Genomic DNA, 26756 nt, shown 5'->3' with positions numbered 1-26756 from the left:
CTCGATCAAAGCTGCAATGAGCTGACTTTCATTGTTCCATGTCTCAACAGTAGCATCCAGTCCACACGTCTCTCTAGCCAATTGAGCCAAAGACGAGGCATGGAACATTTCTCCATGTAGACTGAATCCAGAAGATACAGCTTGTTGTAACAGGTCGTCCACGGATACAATTGGAGTGGTTGGTCGAAGATACTTCGCCGCCATGTGCAAGGCAACGAGTCCACACCTGTGTTGAGAGAGATTAGCAAGTGCGCCTGATGGTAAAGAGGTATGAGCGTACGTTGTTCCAATTTGGCGTTCAGGTATCACGGCGTGGCGAAAGGCCGACCATTGCGAACTAGAAGGGTTGTTGGGTTTGGTGAGATTCAGACCATTTCCGAGTTTACAAGAGTTTACAACAAAGACAAGTTGAGAAGTATTCATTTACTGATTTGAAGAGCGTCTTAGCCTTGAAACTATTTCTTGCTCCAAATTCAGCATTAAATCTTGCAGTGATGCTTTCTTGTATGGTTTGATGTCGGAGATTTTGATGCCGGTCGCTCTGGTAGGGATCAGTAGAGCACGCAAGATCTATGTAAATACATGAATAAAATACTCGTGAGATACTGTAACTGCTGTGGGCAATGTAATATCTCCCACTTTTGGACAAATCGAAACCAACGCACAGGGTTTGGGTTGACTTTGACTGCTGTCTGAATTGATCTGAAGGACGTCGCTTACCTCAATATAACATATCTGAGTGGGTTCAAATGGTTCACATTCAAGGTGAGAGTCTAGTGGCAGTTTATCCATAAAGTATCGCTTCTCACTTTTTGGTGGTGGTTGTTTCGCAGGCGGTTTAGTTGTGGAGAAAAGGACGTTTGGGGTGGGGACTATAATTGATTTTCTAAATGGTGTCGTTTCATTCGTACTGCTTTTCGTCACGTCGCTTGTCAATGTAGGTGTTTGCCAACATTTGCCTCAAATCTCTCGAGTTCCAACATCTTCCACAAACGTTTGGAATTCTGATATCTTACGCCCCATAAACCCAATATACTTCACGTGTATTGGTTGGCGTTCGTCACTATTGCTTTCTCTAACCCTCCACACTCAACAAACAGCCAACGTCAATCCATCCTTCAAGAAACGGAGCTAGCGGACGTGCCGATCCGTACAATAGTCGTAGAGGTAACCCCAAAGTGAACGGCTTTGGAGGTCCTGGAGGAAAGGGGCAGACTGTCAATGTTAGTTGCTCGACATCCAGCTGATCATAAGCCTGTCGAAAGGCAGGCTATATACAGGTCGTGAATATGGTGTAGATTGGTCCTTTCAACGACATCCCACCCTTTAATGGTTATGAACTGCTGCTCGGTTAAAAGCAACAATCGACAGAAGTGATAGAGACTCGTTTGATACGGCCAAAACACCCGTTTGATTATGTTTGATTTCGATCTCAAATATATTTTGCATATTATTATATCTTTGAAGTCCTAAGTGTCGCTACTATGGCTTTTTGGATTACGAGAGCTAAGGGAAGTAATTGTTAGCTCTTGTGTTGGTTACGATTTCGACCAACGTCAAAACCACGTACCACTCTCTCTTGGTTTCTCTTGAATAATCATATGACCGACACCGTCGAGCCACGTTATACCTTGAAAGTTTCTTAGCCGCTTCGACCATAATTCATCTTTGGTACCTTTACTGCCATCGTAACATTCGAATATCATGTTCGCCGTCATTGATTCTCTACCACTCACAAGACGCACTCTACATTTTAATTCACCTGCACGGTCAAATGAGTCTAAAGGCCCTATACCGAGCCATAGTGCTGATTCCCATTCAGGCATGCATTTCAAACGTGTTTCCTTTCCCTTGGACGTGTCAGCTTCATAGAAAGCATGCTCAATAAAGTTTTCAACAGCATCTATCGGCCACCGTTTATAAAAGTCCTTCCCCATAAAGAAGTCCCGAGTTTCCTGGCTGTACGAGCAAAAGTGTGAGTGATGTTGAGTACAGGGGTGTGCCTGAGGGGTAACGTCCTTACCGTGTCTTCCAAGTCCGTCTCCTCTTAGCTGCACCAGCGGCCAGTTTCGTGTGAGCCGAGTCTGCATTCAGATTCATCGCGTATATAGGCGGATAATGTGATGGTTCGAACAAGACCAGTTCTGAAAAGGCGTCAGGCCGTAACAGTGCTGAGAGAGTAAGAGCACACCCTCCCATTGAATGTCCTACACCGACTAAAAGCACGTCTTGACCGACTACCAGTCCTACAGAAACAGAACTTGCTTCAGTCGTTGTAGCAGGAGTTCACAGAGCAGCAAGCACAACCTTCTCGCGCCAAATTTTGGAAGACCCAGTCAACCGTAAGCGCGATATCATGAGCCCAGTTGTACATCTTAGCACCCTGTCCCAGTGGAGGTATGGGTTCAACATCCAGATTCAAAGGTCCTGCGTCCCCATGATGTCTCAGATCACACGAATACGCAGCCAGCACATTGGAGTCGAGCTCAAAGAGGTTCTTGAGGGTTCCTTCGTATGTCTCTTTATGGCCACCAGCGTAATGCGTCATAAGTAGGACAATTCTGGAGTTTGGCGTTTGATGTAGTGGTCTGTATTCATTCACTGATAGCCGTATTCCAGGCGACGAACCTTTCAAAATATGTGTTTGGAAAGGCTTCATCGCGTAATCTACATGTGGTTCAAGGTTCAAGTTACTGATTAGTTGCAACTGATGTTTTGTCAACGTGGCATTCCTCCAAACAGCCAAATCCAGTAGCGGTCGTTTGCAAGCAAGGATGCATTTTAGACTGTACAGACTTACCTCGATATGCACTGGCGGCCTGAAGAACTGCAAACTTTCTGCTCAGAGAACACGTCCCAGTACTAGTCGCAACCGTTTGGTGCAAGTAAACGAGACAGGTCAGATCAGATGGCAATCGGCACAAGCAAGATCTACCTCTATATCCAATTATACGTCGTTACGTGGGCTTTCAATGTCTGCAAACGCGACATCAACCACGACATCATCAGAAACGTCGACGGCATCAACTTCAGCATCACCACGGCCTTCTCACAGAGGCAAATTGAGAAATCTAGGTTTGATCTGTTTGTGGACTATATCTACTCTACGATCCTGACAGAGCATCACTCTTATCTAGGTCTGATCTTCATCGTCGCATATGGTTTATACGTCGTCTATGACTTTGATGAGGCCACGTTGTTACCTGCTGCTGTATTTCGTTTCAGTACATCAATGGTTGGAGGAGGGCTGATTGCTCTTGACTACAAGATCCTCCATTGGAGATTCAGGAACAAGTAGAAACGTTGGTCTTCGATCGATATTGTGACTTCTCACAGACCTTTATATCCATTATTTTAGAGGATACGAGTCCGCTGAATACAAAACTGAACGTGAAATCGTACACAGACGAGCTGCAAAGGCCTTACTGTGGATCGCTTCGTTCCAAGGTGGTATCTACGTCAAAGCAGCTCAGCATTTGGCATCATTACGATACATCATACCCGACGTGTTTGTCGATACGCTACAACAGTTACAAGATCGGGCTCCGTCCAAGGAGTATAAAGTAGTTCGTAAAATCATAAAACAGGAATTTGGCAAGGACCCACATGATCTCTTTGCTGAATTTGACGAGACGCCGTTCGCCGCTGCAAGTATAGCACAAGTGCATAAAGCTACGACACGAGATGGTGAAGCTGTGGTTGTGAAGGTCCAGTACCCTGACGTGTCTCGCCTCTTCAAGTGCGTGATTCACATATAGCGCTTTCGGTTGACTCCTCACTCAACGCATCCTTGAAATAGTGTGGATATAGCAACTATGAAGATTATATCGACTCTTATTACCGTCTTCTTTGATGAGTTTCGACTAGACTGGGTCGTAGAGGAATTCAAGCAGAATCTAATCCAGGAATTCAACTTTGTAGCAGAAGGTCGAAATTGTGAGCTCACTGACGCACGATTTGCCCACAGAGCTGCTGAGATAAGATGCCCGCGAATAAGATGGGACCTTACAACAAAGAAAGTACTCGTAATGGAGTACGTCAATGGAGCAAAAGTCAATGATATACCTGCAATTAAGGCTCTGGGTCTTGAACCTGCTGTTTTAGGTCGTTTGATATCAGAGTGCTTTGCGGAGATGGTATTTTGTCATGGAATTGTGCATTGTGACCCACATGCTGGAAATATGTTGGTTGTACCGAGTCCGCTGGATAAGACCAGGCCACAGCTTATTATTTTGGATCATGGACTGTACAAGGTGTTGGATGAGAGTTTTAGGAGGTCGTTTTGTTTGCTATGGAAGGCTATGGTAAATGGGTCACTGTGGGGGGCTTTTTGTTGTTTCTAATACCCAATTGTTCACAGTGCTTTCTCGATAGGTCACGAATGATGTCAAGTTGTTGAGGCTGGCTGCTGTGCAACTAGGTGTTACTGAGGTAAGAGTTTCAAGATTCCAGACCTCGAGGGTGAAGGGTTATTACATTGGCTGCTCTTTTAGTATGCCGAGCACTTTCCACTGATATTTATCGGAAGGCCCATCGATGGCCAGAACAAGCTTGGATCTGGAATGTCATCGGAAGAGAGGAAAAGAGTGCGAGAGGTACAACCAAAACGATGAGTTCTCCTTTGTAATGCAACTGCTGATGGTTCGTTCTCAATTTTAGGGCTTTAAAAAGCTAAAGATGGGCGACGTCTTTCAATTCTTGGAAGATCTGCCTCGAGACATGCTCTTTTCAATCCGTGTGCTGAATCTAGTACGAAGTCTACATCGTGACCTCGTAGGTGAAACATCTCCAAGAGACCGCTTTGCAATATTCGCTCGTTATGCCGTAAAAGGGGCTTATGTAACGAGTTTCAATGAGAGAGAAGCTGAAGCAAAACGAATGCTGGATGAGAGGCATAAAGGTGGTCGTGTTGAAGTGGCGTTATATGGTGGTCTGTCTTTTAGGAGGCCGAGAACGCTGGTCGAGACTACCCCTGATTCGATTGTGACGAGGATTGCATTTATTCGAGACTTCGCATATTTGCAATTGAATTTGTGGTTGCTAGAAAATATCGGATGGGCGGTTAGATGGTGGAGGTATGCATGGAGTTTTGTGGGAGTATAATGGTATGATCAACCGCATGCATGCATCAAATATCGTATAAAGAGTGTCTATAGCATTAAGCAAAATGTAGAGTCTCCATTTTGAGTCATCAACACAAACAACTTCGACACATCAACGTATATGATTATGAAAGTTCTATTAGGACTCACTTAACATGACAACTAGACTATATTTACTATACTATACACAGTGCTTCAGCTTATGCAGGAGTTAGGTCAACCTCCTTCTTCTCCTCCTTGGCTATCTCCTCCACTCGTTCAGGCTTCAAGCAGAACGATAGCAGTAGAGACGTACCCAAAAAGGGTATCGTATACAGAAACACTGTGTGGAGTGCACCGAAAACAACAGCCTTGACTGGTCCTCCTATAGCTGGATCCAGTTTACTGAGTTCCTCTAGGTTTCCAGACCAGTTAGTCGCAGCCAGACCAGCTGCGACTGTTGGGTCTAGGTTGGTTAGGCCGTTCTGAAGGGCATTGTTGAATATCGATGAGAGGATTGTGAAGCCCACGACTCCACTGTGAAGGAAAAAGGAAGGAAACGGTCAATTTTGAAAGTGATTGTAGACAAAAAATATCATGTTTGAACTTACCCAATGTTCTGGAAGGTGCCCAGCATTGTAGTCACTGAGCCAAGAAGTTCGTCGTTGTCACGAACCGCCTACAAAAACGACAATAAGACTTTGACACAAAAACGAAACACATCTTGTTGCAGTCGGCGCTTACTCCTTGTGCCAAAAAGTAGATCCCAGCAAGTGACGCGCCGAGACCCATACCGAGGACGATGAAAGCGATGGTCTGTAGAGCTATCAGAGGTAGGAAGACACGTCAGTGTTGGACTTTTGGTTAACTAAAGAGCCAAGAAATGACCTCTTGGGAAATACCGTACCTAAACTGCTGTGTTCGTCCAACATTTGAAGCAATATGTATCCAGTCAGCATAAAAGCATTTCCAGCTATGACGACGACGTTGTAGTATCGCACTAATGGCATGAGAATAGAAGCAGCGGCAGTTGCAACAATCTAAAGTTCAAGAGAGCAAAAAATGAGAATTGCGAGAAAAAATTGACTTTGATATCTTTGAACTTACCAAACCGCCCATGACAGCTGGTGACACGTGTAGACCGCTCAGAGTAGCAGTATTTCCAAGGGTTTGGAAGTAGTATGGTCCGTACACAAACGTGGCAAAGAATCCTACTCCTTGGAAGAACTGAATGGCCAACGGCACAGCAGCATTCCAATACGTAAACATGGCTGGTGGGATCATTGGATCAACGGCAACTCTTGTTTCAACGTAGACCAACATGACAAGGAAGAGAATTCCAACAACAAAGAGACTGATTATTTGCGGCGAGTTCCAAGCGTATTGTACTCCTCCCCATGTAAGTGCGAGCAGGATACACGAAATTCCGACGAGGATGCCTATAGAGCCAAGGTAGTCTACTTGGGCGAGTTGTTTTCTTATGCTGCTAGTACGCTTCATTGGGATGTTCAAGAAGAAGAAGATCAGGAGCATGCTTATTGGAGCAATGGCAATGTTTCTACAGGAAGAATGCGAGGTTGATAAAGATATTTTATAAGAACCCTTCAAGTTTTCCAACAAACGGCGCGCTTACAGCCAGAAATCAAATCTCCATCCGAGACGTTCAGTGTCGACGAAAGCACCACCGATCAATGGTCCGAGGATAGCACTATCGTAGAAGATGAATGTTCAGTTGGAGGTCCATCTGCGCGATAGTAAAACCAACACGTTCAGGCCCATCACGAGCAAGAATTGTCTTGCAGCAGATCAATTACCTGACACCGTTGTTGAGAAAGACGAGCATCACATATCTAGGTCGTAATTCCAATGGGAAGAGATCACTCATGGTCACAATTACAGATGGAAATATGAGACCTCCACCCAGACCTTGGATAGCCTGGTATAGTGAAGATAACTGTTAATACTGAAAGTCACACACAGAAATTCAGAGTTCTAAAAAAGGAGACCACGCACTCGTCCAGTAATCAACATATCCATGCTCGTTGCCAACGCACAGATCAAACTTCCGATGGCAAATACAGATATGGCACCAGTAAAGACCTATTTGGGATTGAGATGGCGTATAAGAAAGATGTCCGAAAAAGAATCAATCTGGTCACAGGCTGTGGACTCACGACTTTGTGACCAAAGATGCGTATAAATCTTGGACATAGTGGCTAGTGTAAACACAATCAGTCAGTAACAAACATACCAATCCGAACCTCAAGCCCATATATTTTACCTGAATCGCATTGAAAAACACAACAAACATTCCCACTACCAAATCCAACTTGACGAATGCATTGAACTCAGATCCAATGAAACTGAGGGAAGTGTTTAGAATCGTTTCGTCAAGAAATGCTAATAACTAACCCAAAGAAAGAGAAGGGAATCGGTTAGGTCGTGAGATTACGGGAGTGTGTTCAGGTGTTTTGAAACCCAACAACCAGAGATAAGTAGCATTTCAACACTTTTGAGAGAGGTAGATCCATGCATCAGGTCACCATATACCGCAAACAAGCACACAATTCCATCTATGCAACCCCCAAACAACTGAAATTCCCAAAAATATTGCAAAGGCAGATCCCAAAACGTACTTGAGCAGATAACAGACCAGCCATGACGGATGCGAGCGTCCAGAAAGGGTAAACCCCACTTCCCCACACTATCTCTCCTTCTGCAACATGTTCATCAACGACAACATCTGGCTTGTCCACAATCATCAGTGGTTCGCCATTGACAAAACTTTTTTCATCCATGTCCTCCCAGTTCTTGTTGATGGTCTGATAGATAGAATAGTTCTCAAGTAGTTGCAAATGCTAGAGATCACGAAATAGAGATGTGTTTTGGAATACGTTGTCACGCTTGCGTAGCTTTTCAATGCGACATGGCTTTGACAAAAAAATCGGCATTCTAAATTTCCGCCTTGCCACGTAAGTGATGAAGTCGTGTCAAGAGAGTACAGAGCAAAGTAAAGCTTGGGTTATTGCTTTTTCCATGTGTGGTCGTGGTGTAGTCGTGTATACGTACAAGAAGTTTCACCACTACACCGCGATTTCAACCACGTTGCATTACTATCCAAGCTGACGTCAACCAAGATCCAGAGACAATTCTTTTTCATCTATGAGTATATTGTACTAGAAAACAGTTGTACTAAACAGTAAAACAAGATATCACAAATATTACATAATGTCTAGCCCATTGCAGCATGTTGCTCCATCTTCTTGGCCTCTTCTCCAGTAGCGACCCGAGAAGGCTTCAGACACAGCGTTAAAAGCCACCTATGATCACATTCAGCACGTTAGTCACTACTCCTCACAGCTTGAGACACTAACCGCTACTCACCCAATACCAACAAACGGCAGCGCATATCTAAACACACGTTGCAACGCCAACACATAGATATGTATGATTGGGGCACCCATCGCAGTAGGAAGACTTCCTAGCGCGTTTGGATTTCCATCCCAATGTGTTGCTGCATACGCTTGAATTTCTGGCGACAAGGCGGCAAATCCGGATGTGAATTCGTTGTTGAAGATGGCTGAGAGGACTGCGAAACCAATTCCACCTGTTTTTTTGAGAATATCGATGTCAGTTGCGATGCAAGCAAGAAGAGAATGATAATAAAAACGTACCACCAACAGATTGGAAGAAATTACAGAGCGTGGTTGTTATTCCAACCAATTCCTCTCTACAACAACAGAAAGTGTGAGGACGAGCAAAAACTCATTGGATATCAAGCACACTCTTACTTGTCTGCAACAGCAGCTTGTGCACACAGGAATAACGGTTGGAAGGAGAAACCAAGACCAACACCAACAATGAGGAAGTAGCATATTTGAGCAGCTTTTGAAGATTGTTCGTCCAAAGTTGACAGCATTCCTAAGCCAACCATTACAATGGCGTTACCTATGACTACTAGTACATTGTAGTACTTGACTACTGGTAAAAGCACGCCGGAAACGATCGAGAAGACGACCAGACCACCGACTAGCAAGATGTAGCGAGTCAGTATTTTCAATATTTTGAGATTTGCCAAACGTGATGTACTCACGTAAAGGAATGATTGAAAGACCACTAGAAGTTGCAGAGGCACTGAATGCAGCTTGGAAGAAGAATGGACCATAGAAAATACAAGCAAAGACTAATGAAAGGGAAAAGAATGTGAGCATATGCGATAAGAAACAGACCCAACAAACTCGTTCTTACATCCACTGCCTTGGAAAAAGGCAATAGCAAAACACAAACTGGCATTCCATCTCTTAAAGATCTCTGGTGGAATAATTGGTTCTGGTGTTGTAAGTTCGACATATACAAGTCCTCCCAAGACCAACACGGCTAGAATATAACACGAGATGACTGGTGCAGAAGCCCAAGGATATCTTGAAAATGAAAGTGTTAAAGCGAGGTTTAGCATGGCAAAGAAACAGCAAGGAACCTACGTAATTCCGCCCCACGAAGTAGCCAACAGCAACATCAGGACAAATACAAGAACACCCAGCGTTCCCCAGTAGTCAACACGAGCAAGTTTCTCCCTCAATGAGGACTTTTGCAGTGGAATATTTAAGAAGAAGATCACAAAGACGAAAGAGATAGGGCAGAGTATGATGTTGCTGTGTCAAGTCAAAGAATTGGTTACTACAATTATTTCCAAACTTTCAACTGAAAAGCAACCTACTTACAGCCAGAAGCACCATCTCCAACTCAAACGGTCAATGAAGGCTCCTCCGACCAGAGGGCCAAGCACAGTGCTCACTCCAAAGTTGATAAACACCACAACCAAGAATTTCGGTCGTCGTTCAAGTGGAAACATATCTACTATCGTAATCATAACCAGGGAGATGATACACGCTCCTCCCATTCCTTGAAACGCTCTTCCGACAATCAAGACTTCGATTATAGGTGCAATAGCGCATACTAAAGATCCGATAAAGAAGCTAGCGATTCCGAATGCCATCATGATTTTGTGTCCGAATATCGATGTGAATTTTCCCGTGATTGGTTGGAAGGCGTTGAATGTTAGAATGTAGGCTGTTGCGACCCATGAGATCCTGGATTGTGCGTTGAATTCGGCTGATATAGCTCCCACTACGTTACAGACGGGTGTGAGAATGTGCCGGAAAACAAGGATATCCAGCGTTCTCATGCACAATAAAGTGATGGAGAACAAACGAGTTGCCACGTGCTTATACACCCAAACTTACATGATGTGGATATAATTGTACCATCCAATGCCGCAAGGAAATGAGATAAGACGAGGGATGCAATGATAGGAACCAGGATAGCAAGGGGGTATGGACCAGTTCCCCAATTGATTCCGTCCCGCACACCTTGTTTGTTCATAGATAGCATTGCGGCGTCGTCTCCTTTAAGATCAGCAGGCACTTGTACTTCCTCGTCAAACTTGGCCATTGAATCTGATGGAAGAGGTGTAAAGATCGTCAGTTACTGATATTGTCCAATTTTTGCCGCAGACGAATTGTCTCGTGGAAAGTGGGTTTCAAGCAAGGGAAGAGGTACATCGATATGTGCATATGATGCAGGGTAGTAACGGTACTATGCGATTTCTTATTGCTCAATGGTTGGTTTACTGCCGCTCACTTCATACGCAATCTTGATTTCCCAAAGTCTCCAACCCAAACGAGATGTTGAAGGAGAGAAAGTGAAGATCCAATGGATCTTTCAAAGAATACAATTCTCTTGACAGCATAAGACAGCGACTTGCCTTGTTTTGAGAGTAAAGTTGCATTCGATTCTTGAACTGCATTTTGGAAGGTGGGAGGCTGTTCAGCATGATGTGCGTTATTCAGTTCCTGTAGTAATATGGCCGACTCGGGTATCAATTGGTGTAGGGGATCCATATCGTTGGTCCTTGTGTGAGGTCTGAAGATTAAACGTCACTCTCGTCCAAAGTCAAAATTGACACCAAAAATCAAATCTAGGGGTCCAAGTAAAACGAAACATTCTGGCTAATTTATACCCCAACACAAAACACATCGATTAAGCAGAACAGAGGATCTATATGTTGATTGATAATAATTATACAGTTTGATGTTGGATATATCCCAGCAGTCTTCTAAACCCTGCAGTTGTTGATGTTGGTCACCAGAATATCAGATGCCCCTACAGACTCTAACTCGTCCATGATATCCGACACCTTATTTTTCATAACCATAGAGCTCACAGCGACCCAATTGTTGTCTTCCAGTGGTGATATGGTGGGTGCTTTTTTACCAGGTGTGATTTGCACTGCTGCTGGTAGAGATGCACGAGATACGTTATATGTGATGAGGGCATATCGTTGGGCTGTGATGACACCCTCGATACGTCTGGCTATACGTGATATGAGGGCGTTTGTGTGTCGTTTAGCCCGGTTGCAGATGAGGACTGCTTCTGATGTGCAGAGGACGTGGATTGCGTGCAAGTTTGCAGCGCGCATGGTTTCTCCTGATTCGACCAAGTCGACTGCATAGGGAGGAGGAGGAGTTTCAGAGAAGGGCTTGTAACGTTCTGTGCGTCAAAGGCATTTGGCTTACCAATACCGTCAGCTAGACCCAGTCCACAAGCAGCTTCCACAGAGCCAGATACATAGTTTATTCTAGTTTTCAGTACTGGGAAGGAACCAGTAGCTCCAATGTAGTCTTCTTTTGAATTGCCATTTGGCTGCTTGTTGACGTTTGCCTCATTCCGTTCGAGATCAGCAAAGAACTCATGAACCAGCCTTTCAAACGAGGTGACTATTCGTTTGCCTACTAGTTCTTTTACATCTGTTATGTCTGATGTTACAGGAACCTAGTCGAATTGAGATGTCATTTGAGTCAACTGTTTTTGACACACAACATTCGGTTCAAACAGGCCCAACGTACTTGCACAGAGAGATTGCACTTTCCAAAACCTAGATGCATGACTTCTTCCACATCGACACCGCTTTCCCTGACGACGTCTTGACCAGTTATACCCAAATCCACATTACCGTCAGCAACGAATTTAGCAATGTCGGCAGCAGGTAGAAAGACAAGAGCTATAGGCAGATTTGTAGACATTGCGATGTCGACCCTGTTTCCTCGTTTGAACTGAATGTCAGCTCCAGACAGAAGCGACAGGCACTGTTCATGTAGTCTTCCTTTTTTGGGGATTGCAAAGAGCAGCCTAGAGTTGAGTTCAGAGGTATCGAATATTGATGGAGTTGTGGCTCTTGTGCCTGGTAATTCGTCGTTTCCTTGCTTGGCCATTATGTATATATTCGTGTCTTGTATTCGCTAGCTGAGAGTCAAAAAAACTGTTTTTCGAAAACGCAAAAAAAGTGACATTCCTTCAAACATTTCCCGTAGCGGTCGCTGTATTCGAGACACTGCAGATTCCTGATCATATCGCTTCAATACGTCTGCCGTGAGCTATGCGCCAGCCACTCTCTCGATTCATTACCAGCCTGCACCAAAATCCACTTATCAAATCATTCTCAACCACACCTGCCCGCTATGCTGCCCGAGTAATTTCACGATCTCCTGAATTCGCAAAGCTCACCGATGCAGACATTCAATTCTTCAATTCGGTCTTGCCAACTCCGGGCTCGGTATTGACAAGCTCAGATGATGTTGCTCCTTATGGTGTAGATTGGATGAAAAAGTGCGCTACTAAACCGTTATTGATCTTAACTCGATTGTTTCATGACATGCAAATTATCTCTTGATAACAGGTATCAGGCACGTCCTGGTGACAATCTGACTGCAGTGCTCAGACCGTCAACAACAGAACAAGTATCGCAGATACTCAAACACTGCAATGAACGAAAGATTGCTGTAGTTCCTCAGGGTGGAAATACTGGACTGGTAACATTTGCTGTTGTGTTTTTCGGTATGGTTGCTTTCTTTGTGCTGACCTCACATCTTCTAACAGGTTGGAGGCTCGATACCTGTATTCGATGAAGTCGTGCTAAGCACACAGAAAATGGATGGTATATACGCATTCGACGAAATATCGGGTATCGTCACTTGTGGTGCTGGTGCCATCTTGGAAAAATTGGACTTGTGGTTGGCTGAGAAAGGGTTGGTGTCTTGAAGCGTTGTTTTCTCAGTACAGTCAAGCATAGTTCCTGATGCCAAACCCTTCGAATAGATACATGTGTCCATTGGACTTGGGTGCCAAGGGATCGTGTCATATAGGAGGAAACGTCGCAACGAATGCTGGTACGCTTTCAGACACTTTAAAATGTTGAATTTGTTCGTACTTACTCCTATTTGTAGGTGGTTTAAGGTTGCTTCGCTATGGAAGTTTGCATGGAACCGTACTAGGCACGTGACGAGACGACAAATTAGGGTCCGTTTTTTCCATAGCTAAAATTCCCCATATCTTTACAGGATTGGAGATAGTTTTACCAGACGGTCGTATTTTGGATTTGCTATCTACGTTAAGAAAGGACAATACTGGTACCGATTATTTGAAGGGTTGACAAAAGATAAATTTTTGATCTAATGAAGCTTCAATCTCCAAGGATATGATCTGAAGCAACTATTTATTGGATCTGAAGGCAATTAGGTTTCGTTGAATCTCTCTTGTTGTTACTCTCACTAACCACCCCGACCACAGGAACAATTGGCCTAATCACCGGCGTGTCAATCCTAACACCCCGCCGCCCATCATCCGTCCAAGTCGCAACCCTCGCAGCTCCCTCCTTCGAAGCAGTCCAACAAATATACCTAAAGACTCGTGCAGCACTAGGTGAAATCCTCTCTGCATACGAATTCTTTGACTCTGGATCTGCCAAACTCGTAGCACACCACCTACCATCCGTTCGACATCCATTCGAACAACATCCTGAATTCTATGTCTTGATCGAAACCCAGGGCAGCTCTGAAGAACATGATGCTGAGAAATTGAGTGGGCTCTTGACTGATTTGATGGATTCTGGACTTGTTACGGATGGTGCTTTGGCACAAGACACTACACAGTTTCACTCCATGTGGAAGGCTAGGGAGGGGATTCCAGAAGCTTGTTCGAAGGAAGGTGGTAACCTCAAGTAAGTATTGTGTGCAAGCGTGGTGTGTATCGGGGAACCATGCCTACTGACACGTCTTGGTTGTTTGCTGAAATAGGTATGATTTGTCTGTACCTGTTCCAGCCTTGTATTCAATCGTTACGGATATGCGAGAGCGTCTTGCATCGAAGGGACTTTACAAACCAGATGGATCTGGTCAAGTCTCTCATGTTGTTGGATTTGGTCATGTAAGTTTAATCGTAGTGCTAGACTTATTCTGATGTGTTTCCTCATGCATGGTTTCTGTAACTTAATTTTTGTCTCCATAATCCTAGCTTGGAGATGGAAACTTGCACTTGAACATTACTCAGAAAGGTGGTGTATTCCATCCTGAAGTTGCAGATGCTGTCGTAAGTTGGTATTCATCCCGAAGTCATTACCGCTTTTTTTGACCACGGACAAAACAATCTTAGGAACCTTTCGTCTATGAGCTGGTCAAGAAGCAACGAGGCTCTATATCCGCTGAACATGGGTCTGGACTCATGAAGGCTCCCTATCTAACATATTCGAAAGGCCCTGAAAACATACGGGCAATGAGACAAATCAAGACCCTGTTTGATCCTAATGGGATTATGAATCCGTACAAGTACCTGCCTGATCACGATTCTTGATACCAGTAATAGTTTGAGGTCTTATAGACGGCCAATAACATGTTGCATTCGAAAAACCTTCTTCGTGTTCGAACCTATGTTTTTTTTTTGGTTTCGAGTTGTTCATCCATACAAGATGTATATGCAGCGAAACATTGGTTCGGACTTAAGCAATGACTACTGGAGGGTAATCAAAGACTTGCACACCGACAACAGTGTTGGCAGAGAGGGATTTGCCAATTAGACTTTCGTCCGTAATGGCACGTTCGAAGGCATCAACTACCACATCGCGCTCTACAAATCCACCACTAGCAGTAACGATGAATCGCATCTGCTCGCTTTCTGTATATCCCTTTTCTACAGACATGGAATATAAACCGTCAGAGCCCATCGCTTCTTCAAAATTCAAAACACCTTGACACGGTACCTAACAATGGAGTCCTCACGTAGCCTGGACAAATGGCGTTAACCCTAACACCAGTCTGGTCATACCAAGCACCACCACATCCAGCTGTGAAGCCTACTACACCCCACTTTGCGGACGAGTAGAGAGGGTGATTTGGATATGGCTGTAGACCAGTCTGACTAGCCGTGTTGATTATAACTCCCTTGGTTCCGCTTTTGGCAAACTCCTTGTATGCCAGTACACTTCCTTGAATCACAGCGGTTAGATTAATGTCGATGATTTGGTGCCAGTTGGTTGTTCCTTCTTCGGCAATGGCGTCTGAGAGGTTGTGTGCAGCCTATAACGAAGAGGATGAAGACAAAAGTAATGAGCCAAGAAGAAACCGTCTTGTTCATGGTCGCGAATGTTGATGGTGTTTCAATACAGTCACGTACAATACCAGCGTTATTAAGCACAATATCCACACGTCCGAATTCGGCACGAGCAGCATCAAACATGGCTTGCTGATCAGCGATTTTGGTAACGTCGCAGTGTACGTAAATGGCCGTCTTTTCACCAAACTTGGCGTTGAGTGCGTTTGCTGACGCTTTGCCTTCCTCATCTAGAAAGTCAGAGAGGACGACCTTTGCTCTGAAAACGGAAGAAGAGCAATGTCAAAGATCGGAATCAGGTTGGAATTGACGTCAGAAGCAACAGTCATGGTGCAATCAAGTGTGGTAAACCGTGGAAAGATGTTGTTGAATGTTCGTTAGGAACTGACCCTTTTGAGCAGATTCTTTCGGCTACTCCATATCCCAATCCGGTTTGCGAAGCAGCACCAGTTATTATAGCAACCTAATATGATACGGAAGTGTGAGTTCTGACATGACTGTGCAAGCGTTTTCAACGAAACAAGAATAGGAAACGACAGAAGAAACATGTAGAGAACCGAGTTCACGTACCTTGTCTTTCAAGTCCATGACAGTCATCGTTGCGATAGTTCTCTTAAAAGCTCCTTTATTGTTTTGTTAAGAAGCTCGTTCGGGAGGAAAGCCAAAATCGTTTGTGTGACATGACGGTCATGCTTCCACATCAACCTACGATTATTAGTTGACTACCCGAATTTAACAGATCCTTTAGCTTCTTTAAAGCTCCACAGTATAGCTACCAGCCATGACTGTCGACTACACTCTCCACTCTTACCGCGACAAGGTAAAAAAATGACGCAAAATCGCTTTATCCAAAGTTTAAAGCCATGATGCGCTGTTTTGAATTGTATACTAACTCATCATGTATCTGGTAGATTGCGGTGGTGACTGGTGCTGCAGGTACTTGCTAGTAAACTCGTGGTGGTGTTTTGGATTTAGGACCTTACGACAAAGACATCTAAACACCACATCACAATGATATAGCTCCATCTGGAATTGGATACAATGTAGCCATGTACCTTGGTAAGTGCCAAATATCTGAGTCTGGAAGCCGTACAGGTTTCCTCGTTCCATATTTCTATCCTCAATCCTTCAACCCTTAGCTTCACAAAAAATGAAGGTCGTCATATCAGACATGATGGAAAAAGAAGGTATCGAAGCCGAAAAGGCAATCAACGCCAAATACGGAGACGGATGCTGCAAATTCATCAAAATCGATGTCGGGTCCTACGACGATAACGTCAAACTTCTCGAATTCACAAAGAAAACATTTGGTGTTTTGGATGTAATGGTTGCCAACGCCGGTATCTCAAACTATGGAGTCAAGGATCCATACACTGATGAAACGAATGCGTTTACAAAGATGACGGATGTGAATCTGATTTCGGTTATGGACGCAAACACGTTGGCTATAAATGAATGGCAAAAGGCTAAAAAGTCTGGTGTTTGTGTTAATACGGCTTCGATGGCTGCTTTTACGCCTATGCCACAGCAGTTTATGTGAGTGTAGTTCGTGACGCTTTCACGGCTTAGTATCAAAAACACACGATTCTAAAATTTGCCCTCTGGACATAGGTATAGCGCCACTAAGCATGGTGTTCTTGGCTGGACACGGTCGTGCACCACTCTAGCTGGTGAAGGCATTCGTATTTGTTGCGTCTGTCCGATGTGGGCAAGTACATACTAGCAGCATTGACGACGTCTAACAGGAAGTCTAACTTCTGATTTGATCATTAGGTCGCTACCCCCATGACCAAATTTATCCAAGAGTCTGACGAAGCAAAACCTCTAGTCGCCAGGTTTGTTCCTTTAGCTTCTTTGAAGCGTCCTCAAAGATTGACTCTCTAGAACATTACGTTAGGACCGGTGGTTGGGTATCAATCGATACTGTGGTAGAGGCATACGCCAAGGCCATCGGGGAAGGAAAGACTGGATACGCATACCAAGCAAAATCTCACGGCGTGATTCCAATTCCACCTGCATTGCACTTCATGGCCAGTGTGGCGCCAGATGGTAATAAGGAAGACATTTCTCCCTATAGCAGTCCAAAAATCTCACTCCCCTTCGTTTATTATAGGTTCCGTCATCCCAGCACCCGCATTCGCCAAACCTGCTGCATCATCGAAGAAGACACCGTCATCTCCAAAGGGCAAACGAGGAAGGAAGCCAAAGGCCGCCAAGGTTGAAGAAGAGCAGATGGATGTTGACGAGGAGGAAGAAGAAGAAGCACCTGCTCCTCCCTCAAAGAAGGCCAAGACAACAAAAGCAAAGGCCTCGAAGGCGGCCAAACACCCATCTGATGATGAGGATGTTGACGAGGAAATGGAAGCACCGGTTTCTCCTGCTAAAAAGGAAAAGAAGGAGACAAAGACGACAAAGGCCGGAAAGGCAACCAAGGAATCAGCAGCAGGATCCAGAAAATCAACACGTGCCAAGTAAAACCCCGAAAGCAATTCAGAAACATTATCAAATCTATATTTGTTTCGTGTGCTCTGGATTTTGGTTTCGACTACAATAAACTATTTTAGCAAAGACAAAGATTGGTTTTATGTGGGTTGTTTTCATGTTTCTTATTGCGGTGCTGGAGAGTTGTTCAAGAAGGAATATGGACTGGGCAGATTCGAGTAACCTTGATTTACTGCATCACCTCCTATATTCATATTTGCTACACCAGAGTTCATTGGCGAGTGCATTGGGGAAGTTGATCTGTGAGAGCCTGGAGTCTCAGTAGTACTGCTACCGGAAGAGGATGACATATCATAAGTCGAATCCGGTTGCTGTGCTACGTCTCTGCTGGGACATAGATCAGGTGCAGCGTAATTTGTGACGGTTCCACTACCAGTTGTTGTAGTGAGTGTTTCGAGGAGTTTCTTCAATCTAGCCGAGTATGTTGCCGAGACGGGCCAGATCTATGAGACGCAGGGTCACGTCTTTAGATTCACCAAACTTCAATATAAACTTGCCGAAGAAGAAAACTTGACTTACTCGTGACAGGTTTTCCAAGTAGGGGATAATCACAGTCTTAATGTCATTGACAAACTCCATTTGCTTGCCTCTATAGATTGGATTTGATGAAACATATGCTAGGTTTATAGCACAGATTGAATACACGGTGAATGACATAATAGGGTTGTCAGCGCATTGGGATGGTGGTGGCGGATAAAGTGCTGATATTGGAATGTCTCGGGCTGTGATCGAGTCGTCTGGTGAGAACGGCATCATGATTCCTTCAACTGCGTGCACGGACCTAATAACATATACAAGAATCTTATGGCATGCTATGAGTACTCCTGCCGATGATAAATACGCCGAATCTTTTCCGTATTGGACGGGATAGATTCGGCTAGTGTTTGTAATGGTGGGTTGATGTAGCATGGATAGAGTAGCCAAGAAGAAGAATTCGTTGAATATCAGCGATGCGTTTCGAGTCCAGGCTGGGGATGAGCTAGGATGTGGTAATGGTATTTCGGTGTCTCCAGTAAAGAATTCTAGACTATCCCATACTCTGTATTCAGGGGGTAACGTAGCCCTCCAACGAAGCATGGCATTATACAGAGTGACGCCGTCTGGCGTTGGTGGAAGCAAGCTCATCACGGTACTCATGGATGGTGACAGGTTTCTGTTATCTATTGGACTATGATGACTCAATTGACGCACGTAGCGCCCCACTTGCCGACTGATCACTGACAATTCCCACATATGGATTGAGTATGATGGTGATGAGATAAGATGGCCAACGCCGTTTGGATCTTCTGTGAGAGACGACAGTGGCGGTTTTGCATCAAACACGGTGTTCATGGGTCGACCTGCCAAGAAACTCCTCCATGGTTCATCGTCGGCTATTCCTGGGACGCCATGAAGCGTTTCTCGACGTTCCCTTTCGTCTGAAGCTGCCAACAAGGGACGACACTCGGTCTGAAATCAAACACACTCGTTAGACATGGATCAGCACATAAGCACCAAAAAAGGAAGGGCGAGTGGTTCTGGAAGCTGATCCTTCGTCGTCTCACCTCGTCTATGGAAAATGGCAATCCGCCTGAAATCATACTCGCAAACGCATCAATTTTCATACACGAAATGAATATACGTCGCCGAGTTTCAGCATCAATACTGGCCGTTTCTTTCTTCCATGCAGAGAAATGATAGAGATCTGAAGATGCCACACGCCAATCGTCTGCGTGCATCATATTACACTTGATGGCGATACGGAATGCCATTCCTATTGGGAACTTTTCAGTTTGTCGTAGAACAGTTATTCGTGAGTGCGATTATTCGTACCAGTCCACATGAAGGCTCGAGCACTTTGTAGAGCACCGTAGTCAAATACACCCAATAGCAACTGAGTCTGAATGAGTGATGCACCTTCTTTTGGACCCCCACGTTCAGGATCAATAGCTTCTACTGCTCGACCATAGAATATTTCAGAAGCTCTTGTCGGTGATTGATACTCAGAGTACAGTGCTGGGTGTCGCGAATACAAGGCGCCCATCTAGTGCAAAAGAGTGTTAAGGAGACAGCACCAAAAGGGCGTCCTACAACGAGACTTACAGCATAAATCACATTCAACAGGTAAGAAGGATGCTTGTTGATTGGAGCTAGCTCACTGAAGAACTCCTTTTCGTGAAAGAGTGGAAGCACGCCATGGGCGTAAGTAAAGTATACTTGGACAAGGTGAAGCTCTAAAGGAGAAAGCTGTCCTCCATTCCCTCCAGAGATTTCACGTATGCTTGGATATGTCGTTGGTGTGGGAGCGTTGACCATGTTGAAAAAGTCCTGCGACAATCCTAAACTTGCATAGGTCTGCTCGTCGATACGAATTGATGATAGGTTGGTAAATATAGGTGCACTAGGTGGGGCAAACATGGATTCCAATACGTCTAGACGAAGATTTGCTTTTGAGAAAATCGACAGGTCATCACAAAAAGGGAGTTTACTACTCACTAGATTGATTGACCCATGAAGACGCAGAAGATTGTCGTGTCATCATATTACCACTATTACCAGGCGATCCTGGACTATCAAGTAGCATCATCTCCAAGACGTTCGCGGCAGACACCATCTGTGGTTCAGCATCTTCCCCCTCTTCATCATCATACATGACTTGCTGATTTGATCGTAAAGGACCACCGCTTGATTCTGGTCTTCGTTGTCGTTTCTGTGGTGGAGCTTGGTCTTCATCGTCGTCTTCATATGAAGCAGTGGTGTTTCGTCCTGCTGTAGCTTTTAAAGCTTCAAGGACTTCATTTAATTCTTTCCCTTGCAGTTCTCCAGTTTGTAGAGGTTTGATCAAGGCTTCCAAGGCGCTGAGTTTACGATTGATATCTTCTCGATATCCCTTCTTTGGTCTGTTTTGCAAAGAAAGTTGTTCAAGCAGCGTTCACACACGAGAAAGATATCAAAGCAGCACTCACCCTCGCTTTCTAGGTGCTTCTGGATACACACATGCGCTTGCAACATTCCTGGAAATGGCCTATATGACCGAAAGGGAGGTTAGTTTCTCTTCTGATCTGTGGCATGATTTCTACTTACCCTCTGACAATTTGAGCACGTGGGCTTCGTACCACAGCATTTTCTCTTTTTGGCTCGACAACGTTCTAATGCAGTGAGTTTCGAAATGGTCAGTGATCTCTGAAATGTTGACATGTTTATGGTTTCAACTTTGGGTGCAATCGTGCTAAACTTCGGCGAGATTTGATTCTTCCAAGTATCAAACGACCCCAATATGCCAGTTATACCGTCCGTCATAACAAACTTGACCAATTTTCATGACTTTGCGACTATTTGGCTTCTTGTTTTGCAATTAAACCACCACACAACATGGTAGAGTGCAGATTCAGCGTGCTTACCACATGCTATTACAGCTTTAGCAACAGGGGCTTCTCCTTCCATCGGTCTCAAAAGCTCCTCTGAACTTGATACCTTAATTTGGTGGATGTGCGGATAACAGAACGCCGAAAAAACCAAATGAGTTTGTAAGCGGACGTGGCACTTAGCTCCAGTAAGTTCATATATTTGATGGCTCATTTGTATGATTTATATATACAATTTATATAGCAGGTTCGATTAATCCATTAGTTCTGCTAATTCAGCTTCTTCCTCGGCTGTTAACCCACTATCACCACCAGATGCAGGAACAGTCGAGTCTGATCCTTCTCCAGGGCCAGGAACCTCATCTATTTGCATAGTTCCATCAAACAGGGATAGATCAGCAGTACCGCCAATGAGATCTACATTTTGAGTATCAGAACTCTGAGAATATACGAACTTGTATGGGTATATCTCACTCACCACTGACGTCCCACCGTCTAATCGTGGCATCAATAGATCCACTCCATAATACAGAACCTCGTAAGGCTACAGCTGATACTTCATCAGAGTGTGCGTCCATTGTTCGGACAACCTGATCAGTCTGTTTTTAATACCTTGCAATTAGTATAAGGTGTCTTGAACGTGTGGAATTGATAATCATATACTCACTGCTGCATCCCATACACGAACAATCTCATCGCGACATCCAGTAAAGACGTAACGATCAGAAACAGCAACTGCCTTCACAAAGTCAGGATGCTCTAAACTCGTGTCTTCCAGACCAGTATTGAGATCCCATCGTTTGAGGGTCTTGTCCGCCGAAGCTATTGAGAATAGCGTCAATTCCAAACGTGAGGTATAGCAGGACATGACATGACAATGGCACCTACCAGACCACAGTTGATCTCCCTCTTCATTCATGCCGAGACGATAGACACTAGTCAAGTGGCCAGTCAGAGTAACTAATACTTGACCAGACTGCACATCCCAAATCTTTATGCTGCCATCCGAAGAAGCGGAAGCTAATCTCTTGCCGTCTTCAAACAGCAGTATATCTTCCACTCCACGTGTATGTTCTTTTAATGTACGGATTAGGCGACCTGTTTGCAAATCCCATATTCTGATGGTGGTGTCTACTGACGCAGAAAAGAGGAGGTTCTTGTGTATTACGACCTTTTTCACAAAGTCTGTGTGTGCAGTCATTTTCAGTAGGCATTCTCCCGTCTAGAGAAGGAAACTATATGAGACTAACAATTACATATCGTGTTTGAATATAATTCCAGACCAGAGCATTCCATTTGCGGATGCCCTTGTCCCATGAGCCTGTCACAACCACTTCTTCTTGTCCAGCCGCATTGAGAGCAATAGCTACAGTAGTTACAGGTCCGGTATGTCCCTTGAATGCTTTAGACCATTTGCCAGTCTACAGGCCGAGTGCTTTGTGAGCCAACCCTAGCAGAGTCCAGATTGATCAAATGCGAAATACATACCATGAGATTGTACTTTCTTGCGACATGACCACTCTCGGCGACATAAGCATAAAGCTTGTTTGCAGATAGATCTGCATCTGATCCAGTACCGGCAAACTGCAAATCCAGTACTTTGGACGGGATGCTGATGGGCAATCCAGAGTTGGCATGAATACTCTTTTTCAGATCTCGAGCTTCCTGTTTGGCAATGTCCCTATCGGATTGGAAGAAATTACCGGCATCAGTTGATACATGCGGCGTCAGATCTATATCAGGTTCTTCGTTGGCAATCATCGTTGCAGTTGTTTTGGAGGTTTGGAAGTATCGAATGTACCAATGATCGGGCAATTTGTAGGAGATGTCCACGTGTTTTAACGTCGTTAAGCGTTAATATAATGGGCTGAATATACGGAATAGTCCGAAAGGCGGGTGTTCAACTCGACTAGATACCTTGCTGTGCTTTCATCAGCATCCAGCCAGACATTTCACTCACTATTAAACTGACTCAAAGCTCGCATTGGAACTTGCATTGCTGCAAATGACGGTATATACTTTTGCTGAATATTGAATATTTAACAAACCGATGCTGATTCTGTTTCAAACAAATCGGTAGGGCTCTGTTTATGACAAGTTGTCCAAATACATCGATTCCAATGAAAAATCCTACATTAAGAAATTAGCTGAAGTCGTAGCTATTGCCAGTGTATCAGGCGATGCTTCCTACCGGTAATGGGTCTCGTTTCAACAACGTTTCGTGACATCAAGCTTAACGATTCTTCTTACAGACCACGCGTATTTGAAATGGGCGAGGTAAAGGAGCTCATTTTCTTCACATTTGGTCACGCAAATCTCGGAGTCCATTCTGAAATCTTGTTACGTTACAACGCCCCTCAAATATTCTAACGTCTCGTTACGTTGACACCCTCTTTAGTGGCTATTTACTGAAATGAAGAGGCTCGGAATCAACTGTGAGAAGCGTGCTCTCGGCAAGCAAACCCTGGCAGGTACGGACCTTGAAGTACCAGATATCAGGTGTTAAAATGGACTAACCAGATATCGTCGTGACCAGGTGTCGAAATAGATTTACCTCCTATCCTGCTTGGAACTTATGGAACAGACAAAGCAAAGAAGACCATATTAGTATATGGCCACTACGATGTCCAACCTGCTCTCAAATCTGATGGTTGGGATACAGATCCATGGACGCTATTTGAGGATGATAAAGGACGTTTGTTTGGTCGTGGATCTACTGACGATAAAGGCCCGGTCATTTCATGGTTTGTGATTTCATGATTTTCGAAAGATGATGCTGTAGATTTTATCAATTCTATAAACATAGGCTTCACATCATTGAGGCACATCAAAAATTGGGTATGAAATGAATGGTTGTGTTGCTGTTGCTTTAACAGTAGCAATTGACATGATTGTTGTCACAGGTATCGACTTTCCCGTCAATCTCAAGATGTGCTTTGAAGGCATGGAAGGTAATAAAACAAATTCTTGAGTAATGAAAGAAAGTCTTGAGGATGCTGCTCGTTTACTGAAACTGCTCGTATTCTGAAACTGTTTATACCTGTAGAATCTGGAAGTGAAGGCCTCGACGAGTTAGTCATCCAAGAAGGAAAGGGCTACTTCGCTGGAGTCGACGCCTGTACGATATCGGATAACTATTGGTTTGTATTTGTGTGTGAATGCATTCTATTGATATTTGGGAAAATGTTGACTTCTTCTCCAGGTTGTCAACGACGAAGCCTTGTTTGACGTACGGCCTTCGCGGCGTGTCGTATTTTGAACTGGAGATCAGTGGGCCGGCGAAAGATCTTCACAGTGGCGTGTTTGGGGGGACTGGTGAGTTCAGTTGCTAGTTTAGTCTGATTTCCTCATTAGTTCATTCAAATATCACTCAATATTGAGCTTAGTTCACGAGCCCATGACCGACTTGTTTGCACTCATGTCCAAGCTCGTGACTCCTGATGGAACGATCTTGATTCCTGGGATAATGGATTCTGTTGCACCAGTGACTCAATCAGAGAAGGAATTGTATAAAGTACTAGATTTTACATTGGATGATTTGCACGCTGCAGTTGGCGCCAACACTCTGATTCACGACAACGAAGAGGCTGCTTTGATGCACCGATGGTATGGTGTTTTGACTAGATTACATTGGATCATTTGCATGTTGCAGCGAATGATTTTTGCCGCTTATTAGGCGATTCCCGTCGCTGTCCCTTCATGGTGTGGAAGGAGCGTTCTACGCAGCAGGAGCTAAGACTGTAATTCCGGCTAAGGTTATTGGAAAATTCAGCATTCGGTGAGCCATTCAGCTCACTCTTCCGTTGAACCATGAAAGTTCTCATTGTGAATACATCCGAACAGAACTGTGCCAAACCAACTTCCTGAAGAAATCACTGCTCTAGTCAAGAAATACTTGGATTTAGAGTTTGCCAAGCTCAAGACAAAGAACACCATGAAGCTATCATGTGGACATGCTGGAAAGAGTTGGGTTGCTGACATCAATCATTGGAACTATGAAGCAGCTGCTCGAGCTACTGAAAAAGTCTATGGTGTTGTTCCGGACTATACTAGAGAGGTATAGAGGTCTCTTTGGAACTCTCATCGCCCATTTTCTCAATAATCATCCACCAGGGCGGGTCGATACCTATTACCTTGACTTTCCAAGAAGTATTGGGCAAGAATGTTTTGTTGTTGCCCATGGGTCGAAGTGATGATGGCGGTATGTGGTTTTCGTGTATCCCAGTTTCAAAGATACTCGCTAAAGTTGATCATACATAGCACACTCAATCAACGAGAAGCTTGATAAGAGCAATTATATCGAAGGCATCAAACTCTTGGCAACATATTTGCATGAAGTTGCTGCAAACTGAGACTCAAATTCGGTATTAGAAGTGTAAAGAGCGACCAAATATACGTTCCATTTGAAGAAGTCTATGGTTCATGACTGACTATGCAAGAAGCTTTTATTGTGCTAATTCTAATCGTCCAGCCACTAGTCACTGGTCTCACGGTCGTTCTCATACGATAGAGTATTCATATCTCTGGAAAATCAACGTCTTTTGCCAGGCACTCCACACTACCAGCTGTTCCAGTTCAAAAATTGCTGTTACATTTTATTTTAAAATTTGCATGAGGTTTGAAATACTACAAATGGAATTGTGCGAATGATATAGATTAATGATAACTCAAGCCGTTAGGTTTTGGTGCTCCAGACCGAACTAGAGGCACAGATCGTCTCGATCCCTGTGTCGGAAACGAGTCCAATACAGGCGCAGAGAAATCTCCAAACGCTGGTGGAGCGTCGTAGAACTGCGGCTGCTGCTGCTGCTGATCCGTATACCCGTTCATGTACTGCTGAGGTTGCTGCTGCTGCTGATCTGTATACCCATTCATGTATGCAAAGTTTGGTGTATCTCGTTGCTGGACCATGTTGGCTTGCACGATATTAGGCTGCATCATATTCGGTTTGCCATTCATTATTGGCTGCTGCTGGACCATATTGGGTTGTACCATATTAGGCTGCATCATATCCGGTTTACCGTTCATCATGGATGGTTGCTGCATCATTGCAGGTTGAGCCATTTGGGGTTGTGCGGGGTAAACATCGTGGTGGTCGGCATAACCGTTATGATCAGTCCATCCACTGTCGAGATCCTGGTATGCAATTCCGGTTAGGCTGGATTGAATGTTGATTGCATAGCAATGTAGTGGCTTGCCTTCAGATCCTGTTTCATTTGAGCATATCGAATCAATCGTCCAAGTCTCCAGAATCGCAAAAGAATTAGATTTGGAGATACGGCCAGACTTGTTACAGCAGGCAATGCTGTTTGTGAAGAAGTTGGGATCAGTGGTTGAACAATTGTTTGTATGGGATTTGTATCGGATGTCGCAAACTCACCTGGTTTCA

The 26756-nt window shown here is 44.3% G+C and overlaps 8 protein-coding genes across 8 annotated transcripts; 3 read left to right on the top strand and 5 right to left on the bottom strand.

Moving 5' to 3' along the window:
- Window positions 1-2972: 2972 nt before the first annotated feature.
- On the top strand, window positions 2973-5103 carry SmJEL517_g05954 (uncharacterized protein; the record flags this gene model as incomplete). The annotated part of the gene is made up of 7 exons (XM_031171880.1): window positions 2973-3075; window positions 3138-3294; window positions 3359-3739; window positions 3800-4304; window positions 4375-4431; window positions 4494-4595; window positions 4660-5103. 7 exons carry the CDS (start codon window positions 2973-2975, stop codon window positions 5101-5103), a joined length of 1749 nt encoding a protein of 582 aa, XP_031022151.1.
- Window positions 5104-8313: 3210 nt separating this feature from the next.
- On the bottom strand, window positions 8314-10532 carry SmJEL517_g05953 (uncharacterized protein; the record flags this gene model as incomplete). The annotated part of the gene is made up of 9 exons (XM_031171879.1): window positions 8314-8401; window positions 8466-8688; window positions 8756-8811; window positions 8873-9110; window positions 9175-9264; window positions 9330-9502; window positions 9563-9733; window positions 9803-10208; window positions 10325-10532. 9 exons carry the CDS (start codon window positions 10530-10532, stop codon window positions 8314-8316), a joined length of 1653 nt encoding a protein of 550 aa, XP_031022146.1.
- A 664-nt stretch (window positions 10533-11196) lies between these two features.
- On the bottom strand, window positions 11197-12352 carry HIS1 (ATP phosphoribosyltransferase; the record flags this gene model as incomplete). The annotated part of the gene is made up of 3 exons (XM_031171878.1): window positions 11197-11585; window positions 11657-11912; window positions 11987-12352. The coding sequence occupies 3 exons, from the start codon at window positions 12350-12352 to the stop codon at window positions 11197-11199; spliced, it is 1011 nt and encodes a 336-aa protein (XP_031022145.1).
- A 164-nt stretch (window positions 12353-12516) lies between these two features.
- SmJEL517_g05951 (uncharacterized protein) lies at window positions 12517-14765 on the top strand (the record flags this gene model as incomplete). The annotated part of the gene is made up of 9 exons (XM_031171877.1): window positions 12517-12746; window positions 12817-12949; window positions 13017-13165; window positions 13236-13306; window positions 13478-13546; window positions 13707-14136; window positions 14213-14342; window positions 14430-14504; window positions 14568-14765. The coding sequence occupies 9 exons, from the start codon at window positions 12517-12519 to the stop codon at window positions 14763-14765; spliced, it is 1485 nt and encodes a 494-aa protein (XP_031022148.1).
- A 145-nt stretch (window positions 14766-14910) lies between these two features.
- Window positions 14911-16118, bottom strand: SmJEL517_g05950 (uncharacterized protein; the record flags this gene model as incomplete). The annotated part of the gene is made up of 5 exons (XM_031171876.1): window positions 14911-15101; window positions 15172-15487; window positions 15585-15780; window positions 15911-15984; window positions 16092-16118. The coding sequence occupies 5 exons, from the start codon at window positions 16116-16118 to the stop codon at window positions 14911-14913; spliced, it is 804 nt and encodes a 267-aa protein (XP_031022147.1).
- A 2009-nt stretch (window positions 16119-18127) lies between these two features.
- Window positions 18128-21446, bottom strand: SmJEL517_g05949 (uncharacterized protein; the record flags this gene model as incomplete). Its single annotated transcript, XM_031171875.1, has 9 exons — window positions 18128-18466; window positions 18543-19472; window positions 19568-19776; window positions 19836-20046; window positions 20106-20434; window positions 20499-20902; window positions 20969-21027; window positions 21087-21151; window positions 21404-21446. The coding sequence occupies 9 exons, from the start codon at window positions 21444-21446 to the stop codon at window positions 18128-18130; spliced, it is 2589 nt and encodes an 862-aa protein (XP_031022140.1).
- Window positions 21447-21620: 174 nt separating this feature from the next.
- On the bottom strand, window positions 21621-23128 carry SmJEL517_g05948 (uncharacterized protein; the record flags this gene model as incomplete). Its single annotated transcript, XM_031171874.1, has 6 exons — window positions 21621-21784; window positions 21846-21966; window positions 22035-22189; window positions 22256-22589; window positions 22651-22788; window positions 22856-23128. The coding sequence occupies 6 exons, from the start codon at window positions 23126-23128 to the stop codon at window positions 21621-21623; spliced, it is 1185 nt and encodes a 394-aa protein (XP_031022141.1).
- Window positions 23129-23372: 244 nt separating this feature from the next.
- Window positions 23373-25719, top strand: SmJEL517_g05947 (uncharacterized protein; the record flags this gene model as incomplete). The annotated part of the gene is made up of 14 exons (XM_031171873.1): window positions 23373-23378; window positions 23448-23560; window positions 23620-23644; window positions 23766-23838; window positions 23904-24111; window positions 24174-24205; window positions 24271-24318; window positions 24414-24507; window positions 24570-24682; window positions 24754-24973; window positions 25044-25145; window positions 25211-25424; window positions 25481-25568; window positions 25628-25719. 14 exons carry the CDS (start codon window positions 23373-23375, stop codon window positions 25717-25719), a joined length of 1428 nt encoding a protein of 475 aa, XP_031022142.1.
- Between the last annotated feature and the right edge of the window lie 1037 nt (window positions 25720-26756).

Source organism: Synchytrium microbalum (genome assembly GCF_006535985.1).
Source record: "Synchytrium microbalum strain JEL517 chromosome Unknown SmJEL517_scf0068, whole genome shotgun sequence".
In the NCBI taxonomy this organism is placed as follows: Eukaryota; Fungi; Chytridiomycota; class Chytridiomycetes; order Synchytriales; family Synchytriaceae; genus Synchytrium; species Synchytrium microbalum.
The sequence above is the reverse complement of the archived record's forward strand: the minus strand, read 5'-3'. Positions and strand labels throughout refer to the sequence as shown.